This window comes from Lissotriton helveticus, chromosome 3_1 (genome assembly GCF_964261635.1).
Source record: "Lissotriton helveticus chromosome 3_1, aLisHel1.1, whole genome shotgun sequence".
Classification (NCBI taxonomy): Eukaryota; Metazoa; Chordata; class Amphibia; order Caudata; family Salamandridae; genus Lissotriton; species Lissotriton helveticus.
In genome coordinates, this window is record NC_136061.1 from 539825319 (window position 1) to 539844009 (window position 18691).

Genomic DNA, 18691 nt, shown 5'->3' on the forward strand with positions numbered 1-18691 from the left:
TTTTTAGAAAACTCAAGTGGGTTATTCTAGTGCCAATTCCCATTCTTTGTCGGTGATGTCTCAACCCAAATCTTGGGCCCATTTATCTCTATGGGAGTAGATGTCCCCATTTAAATCCTTGAGCCGTACCCTGTACATCTGAGTAGTTGCCCTCCACCTGTTGCCCCAGGCCAGTAGTGGGGTCTCAGTGAGGCTACCCCTTGGCTAAGTGGTTGCTCTTAGGTCTCAAACCTTATGGAAATCCCTACTACTATTCCATATGCCAGAAAGAGGGCAGGTGGGTCCAGTGTGTTTCCATGATGTTCCTGTATGTTTTGTTTTCATTCGCCCATTTTCAAAGAGGTTCGGTGCCAGACTGGCCTATAGGGCAATCAGGCAGTGCTTCATGGGCTGGTCTGACAGGTCAGTGTGTGGGACGGTTTTCTAGCAATTGTGGGATGGTTTTTACAGTTGATTTCCCTGATGTTACCCCTGTTTTTAGCTTTCGTCTTGACTGATAGGGGCCGCTTTTATTTTGGTGGCAAAGGCCTATTTTTGTCCTGGTCTATCCCTAAAGAGGTCCCCTGTCATGACCAACCCATATTGCTCCACAGGCAGACGATCTGGTGATCGATCCCACCAGTAAGACTCCCAATGGGTTATTTGGTGAGTATCCCTGAAATCAACAGGGATACTGCTATGCTCAATAATATATGGTCATTATTGCATGCCCAAATGGTTGTTTCCCTCTTTTACCTTGCCACTTAGGGTACAGCCACCACTTGCTGAGGGCATTAAGGGGGCACTGCATTACTAGCCATGAAGATGGACTGATAAAGTTAACACCACGCACAGGGGACAAAGAAGGCCAAAGTACAGCTATAGCTTCACAGGCCTAACGAAAATTGAGGGGGCCTCCCTGCACGGTGCGAAGAGGGGCCCCCTCCAGGATCAATTAGGAGCTCTCTGGCCAGAGTGCAGTGCCGAGGGGGCCCCTTGGAGCATGTGGCCCCCCGCACTGCAGGGGCTTTTGGGGCCTGTGTTACGCCCCTGTATAGCTTGGTCAATATCCCCCTAGAAGAACACTGTGCATGATAACCGACACAACAGCTCCAGGAAACCTATCTTGGGTGGACAAGTTGCCTTCAATCACATTCAAGAGTTTGGCCTGTAGATCTCATATGATAGTTTCCCATGGCAGAGGGTCATCCTGAAATGGTTACTGTTAACCCTCCTCCAAGTAAAGTATTTGTGCAGTGTTTCGGCGAACCTTGTCACAGATCAAGGTTTCATGCTTATCAGTTCGCGGAGTGATTGTGTGCTTCCATATATAATTGCTATATAGCTTATGTAAAATATATATTATTTGTGGTAACTGGGCTCTAGTGCTGTGTCTCTTCCTTCCAGTGGAGCGAATAACAGCATTATGCTGTTAACAATGTCGACTCCTTGACTTTTTTGGCTTGCTCGGCCCCCCCCTTTACTTGCTGTGGAATGTGTAGCTTGAGGGTGAAGTTCCATCGAGGAGCCAGTGGCTTAGCAAGGTCAGGTGGTACCCGGTGCGGGAAAAGTTCTTGTCACCCTCGGCTTGAAAATATGGCAAAAATATGTGTTTAAGGCACATATTTTTGCCATTTTGTCACCCCCCTCAGTGATGACACCCGGGGCGGCCCGCACCCACCGTACCTCCCTTCTTATGCCACTGCGAGGAGCATGAAGAAACTACTGGATACGCCAGGTGAAGTGAAACCAGAGATTCCAAAAAAACATAAGCCCACACCAATAGTGCAAGCTCTACGCAAGACATATATGATTTATCAGAGAAGCTCTCAAGGAATGGCCACCTTGAGTGGTTAGGTATTAAAGGTGAAAGATGGGATTAAAAAAGAGAGAACACAAAATTCTATAAACAGTGCCTAACTTCGTACCAAAGTACTCGACACACAGAGTGGCTTTGGTGATTTCAGAGAAGAGCTTGTGGAGTTAGAAGAGAAATACCATGATCTACAGGTCAACTTTGGCAATACCACACGGACCACCCTTAACAAAACAGGGTAGGAGAATTATAACCTGATTTTGGTATATTAAAACATGGGCAGTTCACACATCCAAAAAAGCCCAGCTGCAGAAGATGCACTGCCGCCATTCTGCTGGTGGAAGTAATGAAGAAAGAATGCGCATTAACATATTAACATAGACGCGCTAAACTAATTTCACTGAAGAGAGAACTTTGGAGTAAACACTCTCCATCAGCATTAGGGGACACAATCTACCTAGGCTAAGGGAGACACCTTCCCAAGAAAAAGAAAGCCAAAAAATAAATGTTAGTGGGTCTGTGCCTTGTTTATAGTGGCTAGAAGCTTTTCCAATAAGCAATAACACAGTGCTCACAATATGCAAAGATTTAGTGTGGGGTATTTTATTTCACTTTGACATCCCTCTCTCATCACATAGTGGCCCATGCTTTGCAGCTGGCATAAATATACAAACACGCCAGCACCTAGGCAGTTATCATAGATTCCACATTCACTACAGATGTTGGGTCCACACTGGGCAGACGATACCCGTAAAAAGTAAGGAACATGCAAAAAACTTCCAGCGGTCTCCCCATCTAATCTGTGCTGCTGGAAATATATGCTTTATTCTGTGGCATATGGAGTTCTATTTACATGTATCACAAATTAAGATTGGCTAACAGGGTGAGCTAATATTGGAGCTCTTGCTTTCGCAGAATACATTAACGTACATCAATATCATAAGGAAATTAAAACCCGTTAAATGCTGTTTCACACAGTAACCATATACTTCAGTTTATCAAGTCACATTTTAGAAACGTCATTGGACTAGCTTTACAGAAAAACCTCAAGCAGGGGCAAAACCAAAAGGTCTGGTGTTGGCTGACAGACTATTGGCTATGTCAATGCTTGTTTTTGTCATTGATTTTGAAAACATTTATTGTTGGGGATGCTACCGGGCCCTCAATATCACACAAATTAAAACATTGGCTAAAAGCAAAAAAAATGTTGTTATCTAAAGACACTCATTACCATAGCGGTCTCTGGCCCTTGAGGGAATTGTTTTTTGTGTGATGTGCTCCTTGGGAAAGGGCAGAATTACGTCATTCACAGAGTACTTAGTCAATGGCTGTAGAGAGCTGACCTACTGTCCGACGCTGTATGCTGTTGGCGGCAGAAGAAAAACATGAGTGATATAACAGACCAATGGCTGAGTGAAAGTCCCTATAAGTAAGTATGTTATGCATATAATCAAATCAAAAGGTCTTGGCTAATGCCTGATCTAACAAGAAGTGAACTTTAAAACCACTTCATGCTAGAGGATAATAGGTTATCTGGATGCATATGCAGCTCCTGTTTTCAGTGCATAGCTGATGTCATCAACGTGAGAAGCATATCACACTTTTGTACTACACATATTGAACTAGTATTTTACGTCTAGCTTTGTACTTCTACTCAAATGACAGCATTGCCATTGCATATGCAAGACGAACCCACGAACATATACCAGTGAAAGTTTAAAGCACTTTTGTATGAAGATGTTCTACATTAAAAAGTTCAAATAAGCGAATAGTCTTCCTGAGTGTAACGCCATAATCGTTCACTTGCAATTTTTTGGGGTTTTTTTAGTATTATTTAGCGTGAACTCGTTCTGAAGGTATTGAAGCGCTTTACATGAGCACCAGTTACATCACACAAGGACAAACATTCATTTTTTTAGGCATGAAGAGATTATGGGATTTGCCCAGAATCACAGGATGTTCAGCAGACGCATAAAGTCAAACTTGGTTCCCCAATTCCAAAGTCGGCAATTTTTGATTGAATCGGCTTTGACATTTTTACCCGTCAATAGATTCCTCAAGACATATGTATCCTGGTGTGTTTTTCAGTTGAGTCATGGTTGATCTGCTTAAGGGAATTGTGAGAACCCTTTCCTTGTGATGCACTTGACCTCTGCCAATGTTTGTCTTTACTTAGCACTGGCCCTGAATGTGTTTATTTAATCCTATTTGGTATTGCTTGGCTACAATGGGAATTAGGACTTGTGCTAATGGAATATTTTTTGAGTCTCATTTATTCAAAAGGTGTATGCACCACACCTCCCTGCTCCCCTAATCAGAGTAACCTGTCTGGGTGCAGCACTTGCTGATGTTGTCTAACTGCAGCCAGTACATGATCAGTTTGAGTCCTGAGGGTTAATTTACAATCAATGTCAGTATATCAAATGTGCAGTAGGGTGCAGTTAACTAAAGTAGTACATCTGTGACTCTGAGTGCTGTAGAACGTGCCTTGACTTCTTGTTCCATAAAGCACATTTGTTGCTCTCTAGGCCTACATCTGCCATGCAATGACACCTGTGTTATTTTGGTGTGGTGTTTATAGTCAGTGCATGATCTCAATTCCAAGCATTAATTGACTAATTGCTCTCATTGTACGTCTCCTGATGAGCAATCTAATTTAAAAAATCATATTTGAGAAACAATCAACCAGGATTGCTGTTTGGATGGATTCATCATCTGTGCAACCGAGAAATACTACAGATGCAATATTTTTATGTTGCTCACCGGCACCTGATTACTGAGTATCTTCTGTACACTGTATTACAGTATTCATTGCTACCACTAATGGCTTTTTAGTCCACTCTGTTTCCTCCCAACTTGTTTGCCATCGGCACACCCTGCATTTTGCAAAATGTTAAGTGCATATTTTACAATGCTACTGAATCAATTGTTATTTTGAGCTGGCCTTTGCTTGCTGGAAAAGAAGATTCATAAGTGTGCACAGAAACGCAAGCAGTACTTTGAATCATTTTACATGATAAACAAACTCCTCTTTCTATTTTATGTGGACGTGTATGCATGGTTCCTGTTCTGCTTCTGTCATCATATATATATATTTTTAAATGCAACCTATATTGACACATTTCATTAAATTCAGGCAGTAAAGTCATTTGAATAAAAATGGGGGCCCACTTAGCCTGATGAGCCTCTGTTTATTGCTAGTGTTAGCTGGATAGACACAGTGGCAAACCCTGCTCTCTTCTGGAGCTACTGCGCAGGTGCAGCAAGTAGCTTTTATGTATAGTTCCAAACCACGACATGCATGTGGCTTCCAATGCATGTTATTTAGAGTGAAAATAACATTTAGGGAGTGCCACTGGATTTATGTGGCAGAGAAGAACCACATTATACTACAGAGTTAACATAATTATGCGAGAAGACACGGCAAATTATGCAACTATTGCAGCACATTACTTCACAATTTTGCCATTTTTCATACGTTAACACTGTCTGGGCAAAGATTTCACCTCATTTATACCAGTTTGACATCCAAATACAGTAATAAGCACCTGAAAGGTGAACAGTTAACCTTTTCACAGTAACACGTGTTGCTATGATGTTTGTACCTTTTGATCTGTTTGTTTAGAAATAATTTGTTGCGGGTTAAAAATCTGCAGATTATGCAGATCACGGATTTTGTGGCCAACGTGACAAATCCAAAAGCATGTGAAAATCCTCACAGCTGCAGAATCTCATAACTCCTGTGGCCCTGCTAGGGTATACACAGCTAGACAAGGACATCTCTAACAGACCCACTGTGTCCTGTAAATGAGGCCGGAATGTGCCCTTGATGGATGTGTAAGAGGATGCCAGACACGCTGCTTGGAGTACAGTTGGTTGAGGAATATAGAATATAGGCAGTGACACCATGCTCTAAATATCAGAAGCTATTTGATTCAGAAGAAAATGTACTGGCCCATTTCAGCAGTGCCGCAACACTTTCAATAGGCCACGAACAACACTTCTCCGAAGAACACAGGTGCAGCAAGTGCGCCACTGAGCACCCGCACTGATTCGGTCACTAATGGTGAGAAGCTTCTGAGCACAGATATGAAAGGTGTGGTAAAGATCTTGCAGGACAAATTTTTCAGCACCAATCTTGAGCAGGTCATTACACACCACTGGCGCCCATCAATGGGTATAGAGTTTGCAGCAAGAGTCCCGGAACACCATACCCAGCTGAAGGTGCTCCAAGAGTGGCGATTGGTACCCTTGTGTGTTTCTTTCGTCCACACACACAGCTAAAGGTTCACTAAGAGTGGTCACTACCCCCCGCGCCATGGGTCTGTCTATGTGGGTGGACAGCAAGCCCCAAATCTGTGTCCAGTCGTCCAATTTACCACCTAAAGGAGAGTACTGAAGGTTTGTGGTAGACATCTGAAATGTGAATAACAAGTGTATGGATCCCTGTTTTTAAAATCATTCACATGGGTCACTGACTGAAAAGCCACATATGGAGCAATAACAAGGTTTTGACCTATCAACAAACACCCAAGCAAAAAATCTTGCTCAGACTTGAAACTCCCTCTTAGCGCCACAGAAAACGTCAAGCTCAAGACAATCTGGTGAATGGTTGGTCATGGCAGCCGATTTCAGTGCATTTTATAGCTCGCTTCTGTGATACAGCTACATATATCTGCCCAGTGTTAACATGACAAACACTAGGGCCACTCATAGACCTAGGAGGCTGCCGTTATCATCACACACCGCCGACGTGCTTCAATGCATTGACAATAAACTCCGCGGATTCCCCTCATACGTAAGACACTCGGGCATTTCAAATGAATACAGAGGGATTAAGTCGGAATCCACTCACACATTTACCATCTCAATCGTGCTGGATTTAAGGCGTGGGATTATTTTTCAATCAAGGTCAAGTGCACGTTGCCCCAGACGGATATCTACTGCGCAATCTGCCTTGGCGCACGGATACCGAGCAATGTTGACGTCAAAAAGAAACGCATCCGCTGCCTCGTGCAGCAGGAAGTAAAACCCCTGAGGCGGCGAGAGGTACGGCGGGAAAGCTTGTGAGATGTTTTTTATTTGTATCTTTTACCACAATCTCAGAGGAGCATCAGCCGTGCTCATTATAGGCTAATAGGAATACATGTATGTGCTTATGGAAAGGTGACTGTGCTAGGTTAGGATATCAGCTATTCGGGAATGCATAATCTAGTGGTACTGAGATATTAATATGATATTAGAATATTAATTAAACATATAGCACACAGCAGGGCCGGATTTGGCCATGGTGGCGCCCTGTGCGACAATGTTGGCACTTCCCAATGACCACCTCTGCCACGGATGCCCTCACTAGCAACCTTTAACAGTGCCCCTCAAGTCTCCATAACCACTGTCTCTCAGATTCATTTAGTTTTATAGCACCACTCATACCAGTGTAAGGTGTCGGAGCACTTTACACCACAGACACATTGCACAGAGACAATCATATGTGGGTTAATCAGTGTTTAGGAATGTTACATCAGACAGGACTATAAGGTGTGTAGGAGTGACATCATCAATACTGGTAGGCAACATAGTTTGAGTCCTTATTCTGGAAAAGCACAAATTCAGAATTTAAAAGGTAACATCATTGTTAGGGCGTTCTCTTTCATAATGAAATTTGTTTTCTACCCAAATGAACCCTTTTCACAAGATTAGGTTGATGAAAGACTGAGCAAAAAAAACATTTAGCTCTAACATATACCTTGCAGTTTGCATGAAGGTCTAGGATGACAGTTAATAGGCCAATGTTCTATATTAGGATTTTGACATATAAAAGACAAGTAACAAGAGGAGCTCTCGTGCAGAAACAGTAATCCACTGACCTATTTACATTACATGTACTTTGTTATGTGCATGGTACACGTTCTTAGCAGCAAGCATTTTAACCCACTGCGCTACCTTTCGATGCGTCAAAACTTCCACTACACAAACCTCCATCTCTTTACAGGAAGACGATTAATTACCAGAGTTATTTTGACATTTTAATTAATGTCTGAAAATTGCTGGAGGCCAGGAACGCAGCAGCAGGTGCTGTTAAAACAATAATATAAATTTTCAAAAATGACGCCCCCATCCCAAGTGTAGTCACACAGATCGCACCGCCCTAGAGCAAGCCCTGGCACACAGACACCACAAATGGCGATATTGTGAGGCAATGTGCATGTTAGAGGCTCTGGAGCTCATGCTTGTAACGAATAGGAGGAGCTCGGCAACCCCTTTACAGTTGCACTTAATTCCAACCCTAAACTGAACTATTGTTCCTTGAAAACCTTCCTGCATTCTAATCCAGAACTCTACACCCTTATTATTCCAGATGACATCACATCATCATATCACCCTCCCCCCCCCCCTTTATTTTATTTATTTATTTTATTGAATTTGTATTGCGCTCAGCTACCCGTAGAGGGTTTCCCGGCGCCAGGGACAGCCTAAAGAAGAAAGATAGGTAATTGCTGAAAACAGGAGAAGCAGAGAACATTTGACCAACTAAAACAGAAAAGTTTTTAGCTTTTTGCGAAAGGCTAGAAGATTAGTTTCCGTTTTAAGCGTCAGCGGAAGAGCATTCCACATCTTCGGCCCCAAATGGGCAAAAGAGCGGCCTCCCATTTTTGTCAAGCGAATTCTAGGAATTACAAAATTGGCTTGATTTGATGACCTAAGGGAACGATTTGGCTGGTATGGCCGGACAAGATTGTGCAAGTATGTGGGAGCAGAACCCTGACGGATTTTGAACATAAGGCACAAAGTTTTAAAAGCTACACGGTCAGCAATTTTTAACCAATGAAGGTCACATAGGGCTTGTGTTGCAGACATTCTGCGTGGGACATTGCACAGAAGGCGGGCAGCTGAGTTCTGCACAACCTGGAGTATATTCATTGTAGCTCTATCAGCTCTCAGATAGAGCACATTGCCGTAGTCGATACGGGACATTACAAGAGCCTGGACAACAGTTCGACGAGTAGACTCAGGCAGCATCCATAGGATCTTCTGCAACCAGCGTAGAGTGTTAAAGCAGATTGCAGCGACCTTAGTTGCCTGTTGACGCATCGAGAGTTTCTCGTCGATTAGAAAGCCGAGGTTACGAACAACTGGCACGGGGGTAGGCAGTGGACCCATGTCACTAGGCCAATGTCTAGAACCCCTTGAAGAAAAAGAAGAGAAAAATTGAAAAACAAGAAAGAAAAGAGAAGGGGAAAAATGCAATAATTTAGCAATGTTCAATCAGACGTTCAGGCTTCTTCAGAATCCTTTCAGATTTTGTGAGCATCAGCTCATTTCCTTGTCCATTCACTGGTATTTTTTCTTGTTCAAGGTTTTGTTCGATTTTCCTAAAAAAAAGTTTTATTTCTGGTTATTTATCTGCCATCATTTTCTGCTGTTACTGTTGTTCCTTTAACATTTGTTACCTCAAGAGGTAAAGGATGACATCTACTTTGTGACTTTTTTACTTGCTGTTGTCGAACCAGCTCCAATGACATCACAAAAACCACTTGCGGAATCGGAGCTCGGCCATTACAGCTGCGCCATCTTAGGTGAAGGAGGAATCGTCCTGCTGCCTTCGTCGACGCCATTTTGCGAGGCGCTCTAGGTGCTGGGCAGGGCTCTCTGGAAGCATAAAAACCCGGAAATGCAAGCACGCAGCGCACGCGCCAGAGGCGCACCAGAGGCAAGCCCGTCTGCGCCCGTCCGCGCCAGCCATGCTGCCCGTCGGGTTGTAGTTCCCGGGTGCCAGGTCTATGACAGAGATCAATTTATACATCTCGGTAAGTCAAATAGCAAGGCGACACACCTTATAGCTCATGAGCCAACGGCAGGAAAGATTCTCATCTGTAGACTGATTAATAGTCGGTCACTTGTCAAGCATCATGTAGATGTTCTAGGTCTAATTGAAGACATGGATTTAGACGCTCTGTTTTTAACAGAGACATGTATTACTACCGAGTGGATGGTGGAAATAGGGCTTGCTTGCCCTAACGGATACAAAATTATTCACAAGCCAAGAATTATAGGCAGAGGGGGAGGAGTGGGAATTATTTTTAAGGAGGAGTTGAACTTTACATCCCTACCGATAGATGAAGTAGAGGGGATAGAAATTATGGGCTTTACGTTGCAGACACTCAGGGGTAGCCTATTTACAGGACTGCTATGCTACAGACCCCCGGGCAGCACCACGCAATATCAAAACCTCCTAGATATTATCACCAACTTAACCCTGACACATACTAGAATGATTGTACTGGGAGATTTCAATCTTAGGGAGGATGGGAACTTCAGCAGCCACATGAGAGATTTAAAACATACGTGTGCTAACCTGAATCTCGTACAGTTAGTGGAACAGCCCACACATCAAGGGGGCCACATTCTTGACTTACTGTTCTCCAAGATACTAAATATACTACCCCAGTCTTGGACCGACCACTATTTAATTCAGTTTGAGATTAGGCAGCCCCGCTCAAAGGTCACAACCAGCCAGCAGAACTCCTACAGAAGCGGTAGGGATTGGGCAAAATTAGATAAATCTGGTCCCCTCCTACTTGATAAGGAGGATATTTATTTCTCATCTATGGTGACCGTCGAAGAGAACTACAAAATCTATACCAGCTATATTACTGATACTCTTGATCAGATAATCCCTATAAGGAAGCTAAAAAATAGGAATAAAATCATGGCCCCCTGGTATAAGGAAGATCTGAAACAGCTGCGTACACTCCACAAGTAGGCGGAAAGGAAATAGAGAAGGGGATACAATGAGTAAGGCAAAAAAGAATTGAGATCAATACAATTGAAATATAAAGAACTTATTCTCAAAACAAAGGCCAAATTTTATGCTACCTCCATACTACAAGCGCCAAATGGAGCAAAAGCTCTTTTTAAAATCACCAAGGACCTGTCTTCTCCTACCTGCTTAAACAACAAGGTAGCAGCATCACAAAAACTATGCGATAACATCTCTCATTATTTTCAGGACAAAATCACAAAAATTGTAACATACTTAATCCCAGCAATGAACGCCAAGATGATTTAGAACAACCGGTGGATGAAGACTCTCCCCAGCCAATGGTCCTGGATAACTTTCCGGTCCTCATTGATGACGTTTTTAACAGCCTGGCGCACAGTGTCATGTCGGGGTCCCCTCTCGACCCCCTCCCTCATAAAGTCTGGAAGACTTTTGGTAAAGAAACCCTCCCATGGCTGAGACAGATCTGCAATCAATCACTGGTGGAAGGAACTGTCCCGGACAGCTGGAAACAGGCGGTGGTGACCCCTGTCGTAAATAAATTATTTACACTATCATAATTTCTATAAATAAACAAATATCAAAAGGGTCAAGCATAAATGAGGAGCAGAGTCCGTGGTATTAGAGTCAATGGGCTTTATTGCATTAACTCGAGTTAAGGGAGAGCTCCAGCGCCAAGCGGGCACAGGAGAGTTCTGAGCTTTATTCACAGAGTACAATATTTATACATTATTTGCATACATAGGGAGGAGCCCTCCAAGCAGAAGGAAAGAAAAAGATATGAGCATGTAGGCGTTCACTGTAATGAGTCATAGGTGGGTGGGTGCATAGAGGGGGCAGCAAGGTCAGCTAAAACTCGCAATGCCTGTTTGCGTAACTTTATCAGACTTCTCCATGAAGGCTGTTTCCTTTCTGTTGGCCAGGGAGGGCCCTGGGTGTCAGAGTGACTAGCATGTCTGGTCTTATCTCTAGCTCGGGGCAGATTGCATCTGTAGAAGTGTTGCTGCTTCATACTAGCAGTTGGTTTGGCCCTTCCTGTCCACCCCTTGTGTAACTGTCTTGGAGGTTTACCTTGACATGGGCCCCACTTATCTCTGAGAGCCGACAGCAAAACTGGGCCTTATCTCTGCAGAGGGGCTTCTGCTCGCCTCCTGCTCGGGCCGGAATGCAGCTTTATCAGGTCGACCCTTGTTTGACACTGTTAAGACACCCCGGGCTGGGCCTTTTCTCCGTGACTGCTCAAAAAAATATCTAATGTGCTGCAGAGAAATGTAACGTGTGCCTTTTTCAGGGTCTGGCATGGAGGGGCCTGGTGACAGAGAAATAAGGCCTCTGAATGTGAAGTAATGCAGGGGTTTTTATTCAACATGGCAGATGGTGAGAGGGAAGCGCTTGGGGGCACAAATACATATAAATATGTAATTTTCTTCACCCCGCTGATCAAAAAACCAACCCTTGATCCATCAATCCCGGCCAGCTTCAGGCCCATCTCTCTCCTGCCCTACCCGGTCAAAATCCTGGAAAAAGCAGTCAGCACTGTTGTGCTTTCTAGAGGATAACCTCCTGCTTGATAGAGACCAATTTGGGTTTCGACCATTGCCATGGGACCGAGACGGCGCTTGTCACCATGATGGACAACCTGCGCATGCGAGCCGACAACGGGAATGCCACTGTTTTAGTGCTTCTCGATATGTCGGCAGCATTCGACGCGGTAAATCGTTCCAACCTAGTGAAGAGACTTAGGAGGCTGGGGGTGAAGGGACGAGCATTTGAATGGCTCCAGTCCTATTTGACGGGGAGACAGCAGGTTGTGCCCTTAGCACCATTTTCCTCTAGCAAATCTCCGGTAACATACGGAGTGCCGCAGGGTTCTGCGATCAGTCCTATTCTCTTTAATGTATACCTGCAGCCCCTGATTCCTATTAGCAAATCCTTTGGAGTCAGCTTAGTTAACTATGCTGATGATACTCAGCTGGCATTCTCTTTAGAAGGTGATCATGCGATCTCCCTGGACACTTTCTAGCAGTGCATGCAATGCACGGCTGGCTGGCTCAGGAGAAATTCCCTTCAATTCAAAAGCGGAAAGACCAAGGAGCTGTATTGCTCCTCTGCAAGGATACCTAAACCTCTACCCTGTGAATTCAAATTCACTCCTGAGGAGGAACCAATAGCGCCGGTCAAGAAGGTACGCAACCTGGGGGTTCTGATCGATGACAACCTCCAGATGGAGTCTCATGCAAATAAGACCGCTAACGTATGTCTCTCCTTAATTCGGCTGCTATGAAAAATACTTCCGCTATTACCAACTGAGTCACGCTCCTTGGTGGTAAGAAACACCGTGCTAAGCATGCTTGATTACTGCAATTCTCTGTTTTCGGGTGCCCCACATCATTCAGGGATTGCAGAGAGTACAGTCTGCAGCGGCGAAATTAGCACTCAATAGGCCGGGAAGTTCATCCTCTACCATGGCTGTGAGAGAGCTGCATTGGCTGCCCATCAAGGAAAGGGTCCAGTTTAAATACCTATTTCTGATCTTCAGAGCAGTGCATAAGCTGGGACCAATCCCCTTGCTGGAAAAGTTCATGTGGTACCAACACAAGAGGTACCTCCGCTCCTCTAGTGCCGGCCTCCTGTCGGTCTCCAGGTTCAAACGGGCCAGGGCAGGAGGGAGGGCATTCAATGTGGTTGGTGCCCGCCTGTAGAATGAACTTCCCCTGAATTTGAGACAAGGAGACACCCTGTTGGAATTCCGAAAGAGCCTAAAAACCTGGCTTTTCCCAAAAGCCTAAATCTCCGCCTCCTATACACTCGGCTCGACCTTCTTTTCCACTAAGGTCTCCCTCTTCAGTCAGAAGCGCCAGCATACCCGTAGGGTGACAGTTCGCGCTATATAAATATCAAATCAAATCAAATCAAATCAAATCACCACATCATCACAATGCTGGAAGCGAGACACAGAGCTCTGAAAATCTTATATTTATCGGAAAGAAACCCACCTTGAATAACACATCCTTGATGCTATTGGCATGCACACTTACACTTATCTATTCATGCCATGCCTGTGAAAACACATATGGCCCAATAAAATGTTATTCTGAACAGGGGCGGCTCCTCTATTTCAGCGGTGGATCGTCGCTCCACTTACAAATCCCCCCAAAACCACAAGATGAAAAATAAAATGGTAATTCATTATCATTTTATTTTTCATCCCCCCCGTCCTGAACCGAGCATCAGAACGGGGGCGTGGGTGCTGAATGACAGCAGCAGGGAGAAGGGTGGGCTGTTACTACACTTTTCAGAGTGCACCTGTCCCTTTGGCTGGCCGTCTTGAGACGGACAGCCAGACATGCGCACTTTGAAGCCTGAGTCAGTGCAAGCCTCCAGGGAACTGTGGAGCGCCGAGTGAGGCCACTCCCTCTAATCATGGTGTTGCTCTCTTGCTGGTGAGAGCAGGCCATGATTGGTTAAGGGAGTTTCCTGGCAGCCGAGCAGGAGTCGCAAGAGGTCGGGAGAAGGAGGTGCTTTCCTAAGGTAAGTTTACTGTTATTATTTTAATTGTATTTGTGCACAAGCACCTGTTTATTTTATATTTTTTAATTGTATTTGTTCATGCTCACCCACCTCTTCCTCCCCGTTGATGCCGGCCGCAACTGGTTATTTGTAACAAGCGTACTAAAGAAAACTTTTACTCATTTATTTCTAGACTCCAAATGTAATACTTCTTGCTATTGCCACAAAACAATGCTCGTGACATGAAAAACACAACGCCTATTGTCTCACAGATTCCATTCTAGAATCTGTTGAGAAAAGAAAACAACAGGTCAATATGCAGAAAGCTTAGTTACAGTGATACTATCTCTCTGCACAGATGTAATCCCATCTGCTCTGGATATTGTTATATATATTTTTAAACTAATGCACATGAAAAACAGCATAACATAAACCATACATGCAGATTGACAGGGTATGCTATTTATTACTGATGTTTAGGGAGGGCAAGGCCAGTATGTCTCATTCAGGCTTTGCTTCTCTTGGGAATTCTGCCCACAGAATAAATGGATTTTATTAAAACACTGTAAAAACAATTAATCATACCTACAGTATTAACGCCTTAAAAATGTATCTTAGAGAATAGCCAACTGGGAAAAGATATTTCATACATTACATCAAAGGACATTTTTGTAGTGTAAACAGATCTTTCAATAATCAACTTCTGTAGGCACATTATAGATTATAATAAATGCAAACTAACCCCCAAATGGAAAATGAAATCATGACACATTAGCACATTGCATCCGAATGCTTCTGTAGGAGAATGTACAAACAGTTTTCCCAGCAGAAATTGACCTAATCTGATTTTCAGGTCAAGTCGACTAGACAGCACATCTGTCACAGCTGTCTGATTTCTTGAGGATATGCTGTAAGCTGATTTAGGAGGGCATTCAGCGCATTGGTAACCATTATTTTTTGTTTTGTCATTCACTTTTGCTTACTTTCTATTTGCAGTCTTTATTTATTGTAGCCCATCTAGCACGTGTGTGTCCCTCCCGTGGAGCATTGCCTATTTACCATCTCTCTAATTAACTGCATCTAAGCCTCACCAGTGTCTGCTTTTCAAGCACTATTTTCTCTTTTTAGGTCTCGCCTATTATATCCCGCAGGGATAAATAGGCGAGATTATAGTACGCGAAAAAGAAAAATCTACCTAGCCTGCGGATCGCGTACAGTTCATGTGAGCTATGCACATGCACAGAGCCAGCTACATCACACACCACCATTTGTCTGTGCCTCGGCATCAGACTTCAAAGGCTGCCGCTCCCCCGCACCCCGCATGCACATCGCACACCAACATCTGTCTGAGCCTTGGCATCAAACTTCAAAGGAATGCGCTCCCGTTCCCCCCCTCCGCGCCACAGCAATGCCGAGAGCTTGGGTTTATTTGCATCCATTTCGCGGGGAAGCCGTGTTTTGTTTGGCGTTCTCTGCACCTTTCTCTGTTTTTTTTCTGGATGAAAGTGAAAGCCTACCGTGCTTGTTTACAGTAGCCTTGCTGCTCAAATGCTGTTGCTGTGTTGCCATCTCTCTAGGGACACTCAGATTGAAAACACTCGACTTGCTAGCTGCAATGCTACATCGGCTATGCTTTGCCTCTAGACACGTTGAACCCTCGCAGACTGTGCTAACTCTGCCCCTCCAGATTCTGAAACTGACCAACGCAGTCACCACGCAGTCTCTTCTCCCTGTCTTATGATGTCTGACCTGTCACCATTTACTTCGGACCCTCACCCTCACACCTCCTCATCCTCACACACCCTCACACCCTCTCACCCTCACACACCCTCACTCACCCTCACACCCTCACACACCCTCACCCTCACAACCCTCTCACCCTCACTCACCCTCCACCCTCACACCCCCACACACCCTCACCCTCACACCCCCTCACCCTCACACACCTTCTCACCCTCACACCCCCTCACTCTTACACCCCATCACCCTCACACCCCCTCATCCTCACCCTCACACACCCTCACCCTCACACACCCTCACCCACACTCACCCTCTCACCCTCACACACCCTCACTCACCCTCACGCCCTCACCCACTCTCACATACCCTCACCCCCTCACCCTCACAACCCTCTCACCCTCACTCACCCTCACACCCCCACACACCCTCACCCTCACACCCCCTCACCCTCACACACCTCCTCACCCTCACACCCCCTCACTCTCACACCCCATCACCCCCACACCCCCTCATCCTCGCCCTCACACACCCTCACCCTCACACACCCTCACCCACACTCACCCTTTCACCCTCACACACCCTCTAACCCTCACACCATCACACACCCTCACTCACCCTCACACCCTCACATCCCCTCACCCTCCCTCTCACCCTCACATCCCCTCACCCTCACACACCCTCACCCTCACACCCCCTCACCCTCACTCACCCTCTCACCCACACTCACCCTCTCACCCACCCTCTCACCCTCACCCACCCTCACACACCCTCTCACCCTCACACACCCTCTCAACCTCACACACCCTCTCACTCACCCTCACACACCCTCACCCACCCTCACACCCTCACCCTCACACATACCCTCACCCTCACACCCCCTCGCCCTCACACACCCCACACCCTCCCCCCACACCCCCTCCCCCTCACACACCATAACCCTTGCACCCTTCACCCTCACACACCCCCTCACCCTCACACACCCTCACCTTCACACACCCTCACCCTCACTCTCCCTCACCCTCACTCCCCCTCACCCTCACACCCCCTCACCCCCTCACCCCCTCACCCTCACACCCCCTCACCCTCACACACCCTTCCCCTCAAACCCCCTCCCCCTCACACACCCTCACACACCCTCACTCACCCTCACCCTCTTACCTTCACATACCCTCACTCACCCTCTCACCCCCTCACCCTCACACCCCCTCACCCTCACAACCCCTTCACCCCCCTCACCCTCACACCCCCTCACCCCCTCTCACCCTCACACACACTCACTCACCCTCACACCCCCTCACCCCCACACCCACACTCACCCACCCTCTCACCCTCACCCACCCTCACACACCCTCTCACCCTCACACACCCTCTCACCCTCACACACCCTCTCACTCACCCTCACACACCCTCACCCACCCTCACACCCTCACCCTCACACATATCCTCACCCTCACACCCCCTCACCCTCACAACCCCACACCCTCCTCCCCACACCCCCTCCCACACCCAAACCCTCGCACCCCTCACCCTCGCACACCCCCTCACCCTCACACACCCTCACCTTCACACACCCTCACCCTCACTCACCCTCACTCCCCCTCACACTCACACCCCCTCACACACCCTCACCCTCAAACCCCCTCCCCCTCACACACCCTCACACCCTCACATCCCCTCACCCTCACACACCCTCACCCTCACGCACCCTCACTCACCCTCACCCTCACACACCCTCACTCACCCTCACACCCCATCACCCTCACACCCCCTCACCCTCACACACCCTCACCCCCTCTCACCCTCACACACACTCACTCACCCTCACACCCCCTCACCCCCACACATCCTCACCCCCTCTCACACACCCTCCCTCACCCTCACACACCCTCATCCTCACACACACTCACACCCCCTCACCCTCACGCCCCCTCACCTTCACACCCCCACCCTCACTCATACCCCCTCACCCTCACACCCCTCACCCTCACACCCCCTCACCCTCACACCCCCTCACCCTCACTCACCCTCACTCACCCTCACGCACGATCATCCGGCATAGCATAACAAAACATAGCATAACAAAACATAGGATAGCAAAACAGAATATAGCATAACAAAACATAGCATAGCAAAACACAACAAAGCATAGCATAGCATAACAAAACACAACTAAACATAGCATAGCATAACAAAACATAGCATAACAAAAAAAGCATTGCATAACATAAAGCATAGCAAAACAAAACATAGCATAGTAGAACAAAACATAGCATAGCATAACAAAACACAATAAAACATAGCAGAACAAAACATAGCATAACATAACAAAACATAGCATAACATAACATAAAACAAAGCATAGCATAACAAAACATAGCAAAACACAACAAAACATAGCATAGCATAACAAAACACAACAAAACATAGCATACATAACAAAACATAGCATTGTAAAGCATAGCAAAATATAGCATAGCATAACAAAACACAACAAAACATAGCAGAGCATAACAAAACACAACATAGCATAGCATAACAAAACAAAGCTTAGCATAACAAACCATAGCATAACAAAGCATAGCATAGCATAACAAAACATAGCATAACAAAACATAGCATAGCAAAACAAAGCATAGCATAATGAAAAAAAACATAGCATAGCATAACAAAACATAGCATAGCATAACAAAACACAACAAAACATAGCATAGCATAACAAAACAAAGCATAGGATAGCAAAACAAAACATAGCATAGCATAACAAAACATAGCATAACATAACAAAACATAGCATAACAAAACACATTAACACATAGCATAGCAAAACACAACAATAGCATAGCTTAACAAAACACAACAAAACA

At 45.6% G+C, this 18691-nt stretch overlaps 1 protein-coding gene across 4 annotated transcripts in view; it reads right to left on the reverse strand.

Moving 5' to 3' along the window:
- Positions 1-18691, reverse strand: part of HECW2 (HECT, C2 and WW domain containing E3 ubiquitin protein ligase 2) — a 1154081-nt gene that overhangs the window by 776525 nt on the left and 358865 nt on the right. The window contains exon 1 of one of the 4 annotated variants that reach the window (XM_078680424.1): positions 6659-6786. The exons of 2 other annotated variants lie outside the window; for them this stretch is intronic. Coding sequence is in view for 1 of the 2 variants with exons in the window: in XM_078680423.1 (XP_078536549.1) it covers positions 6651-6654 (4 nt within the window). In the remaining variant the exon portion in view is untranslated. Of the gene's footprint in view, positions 1-6650; positions 6787-18691 lie in introns of those variants that run through there. One more of the 4 variants, XM_078680423.1, reaches the window with a different exon arrangement.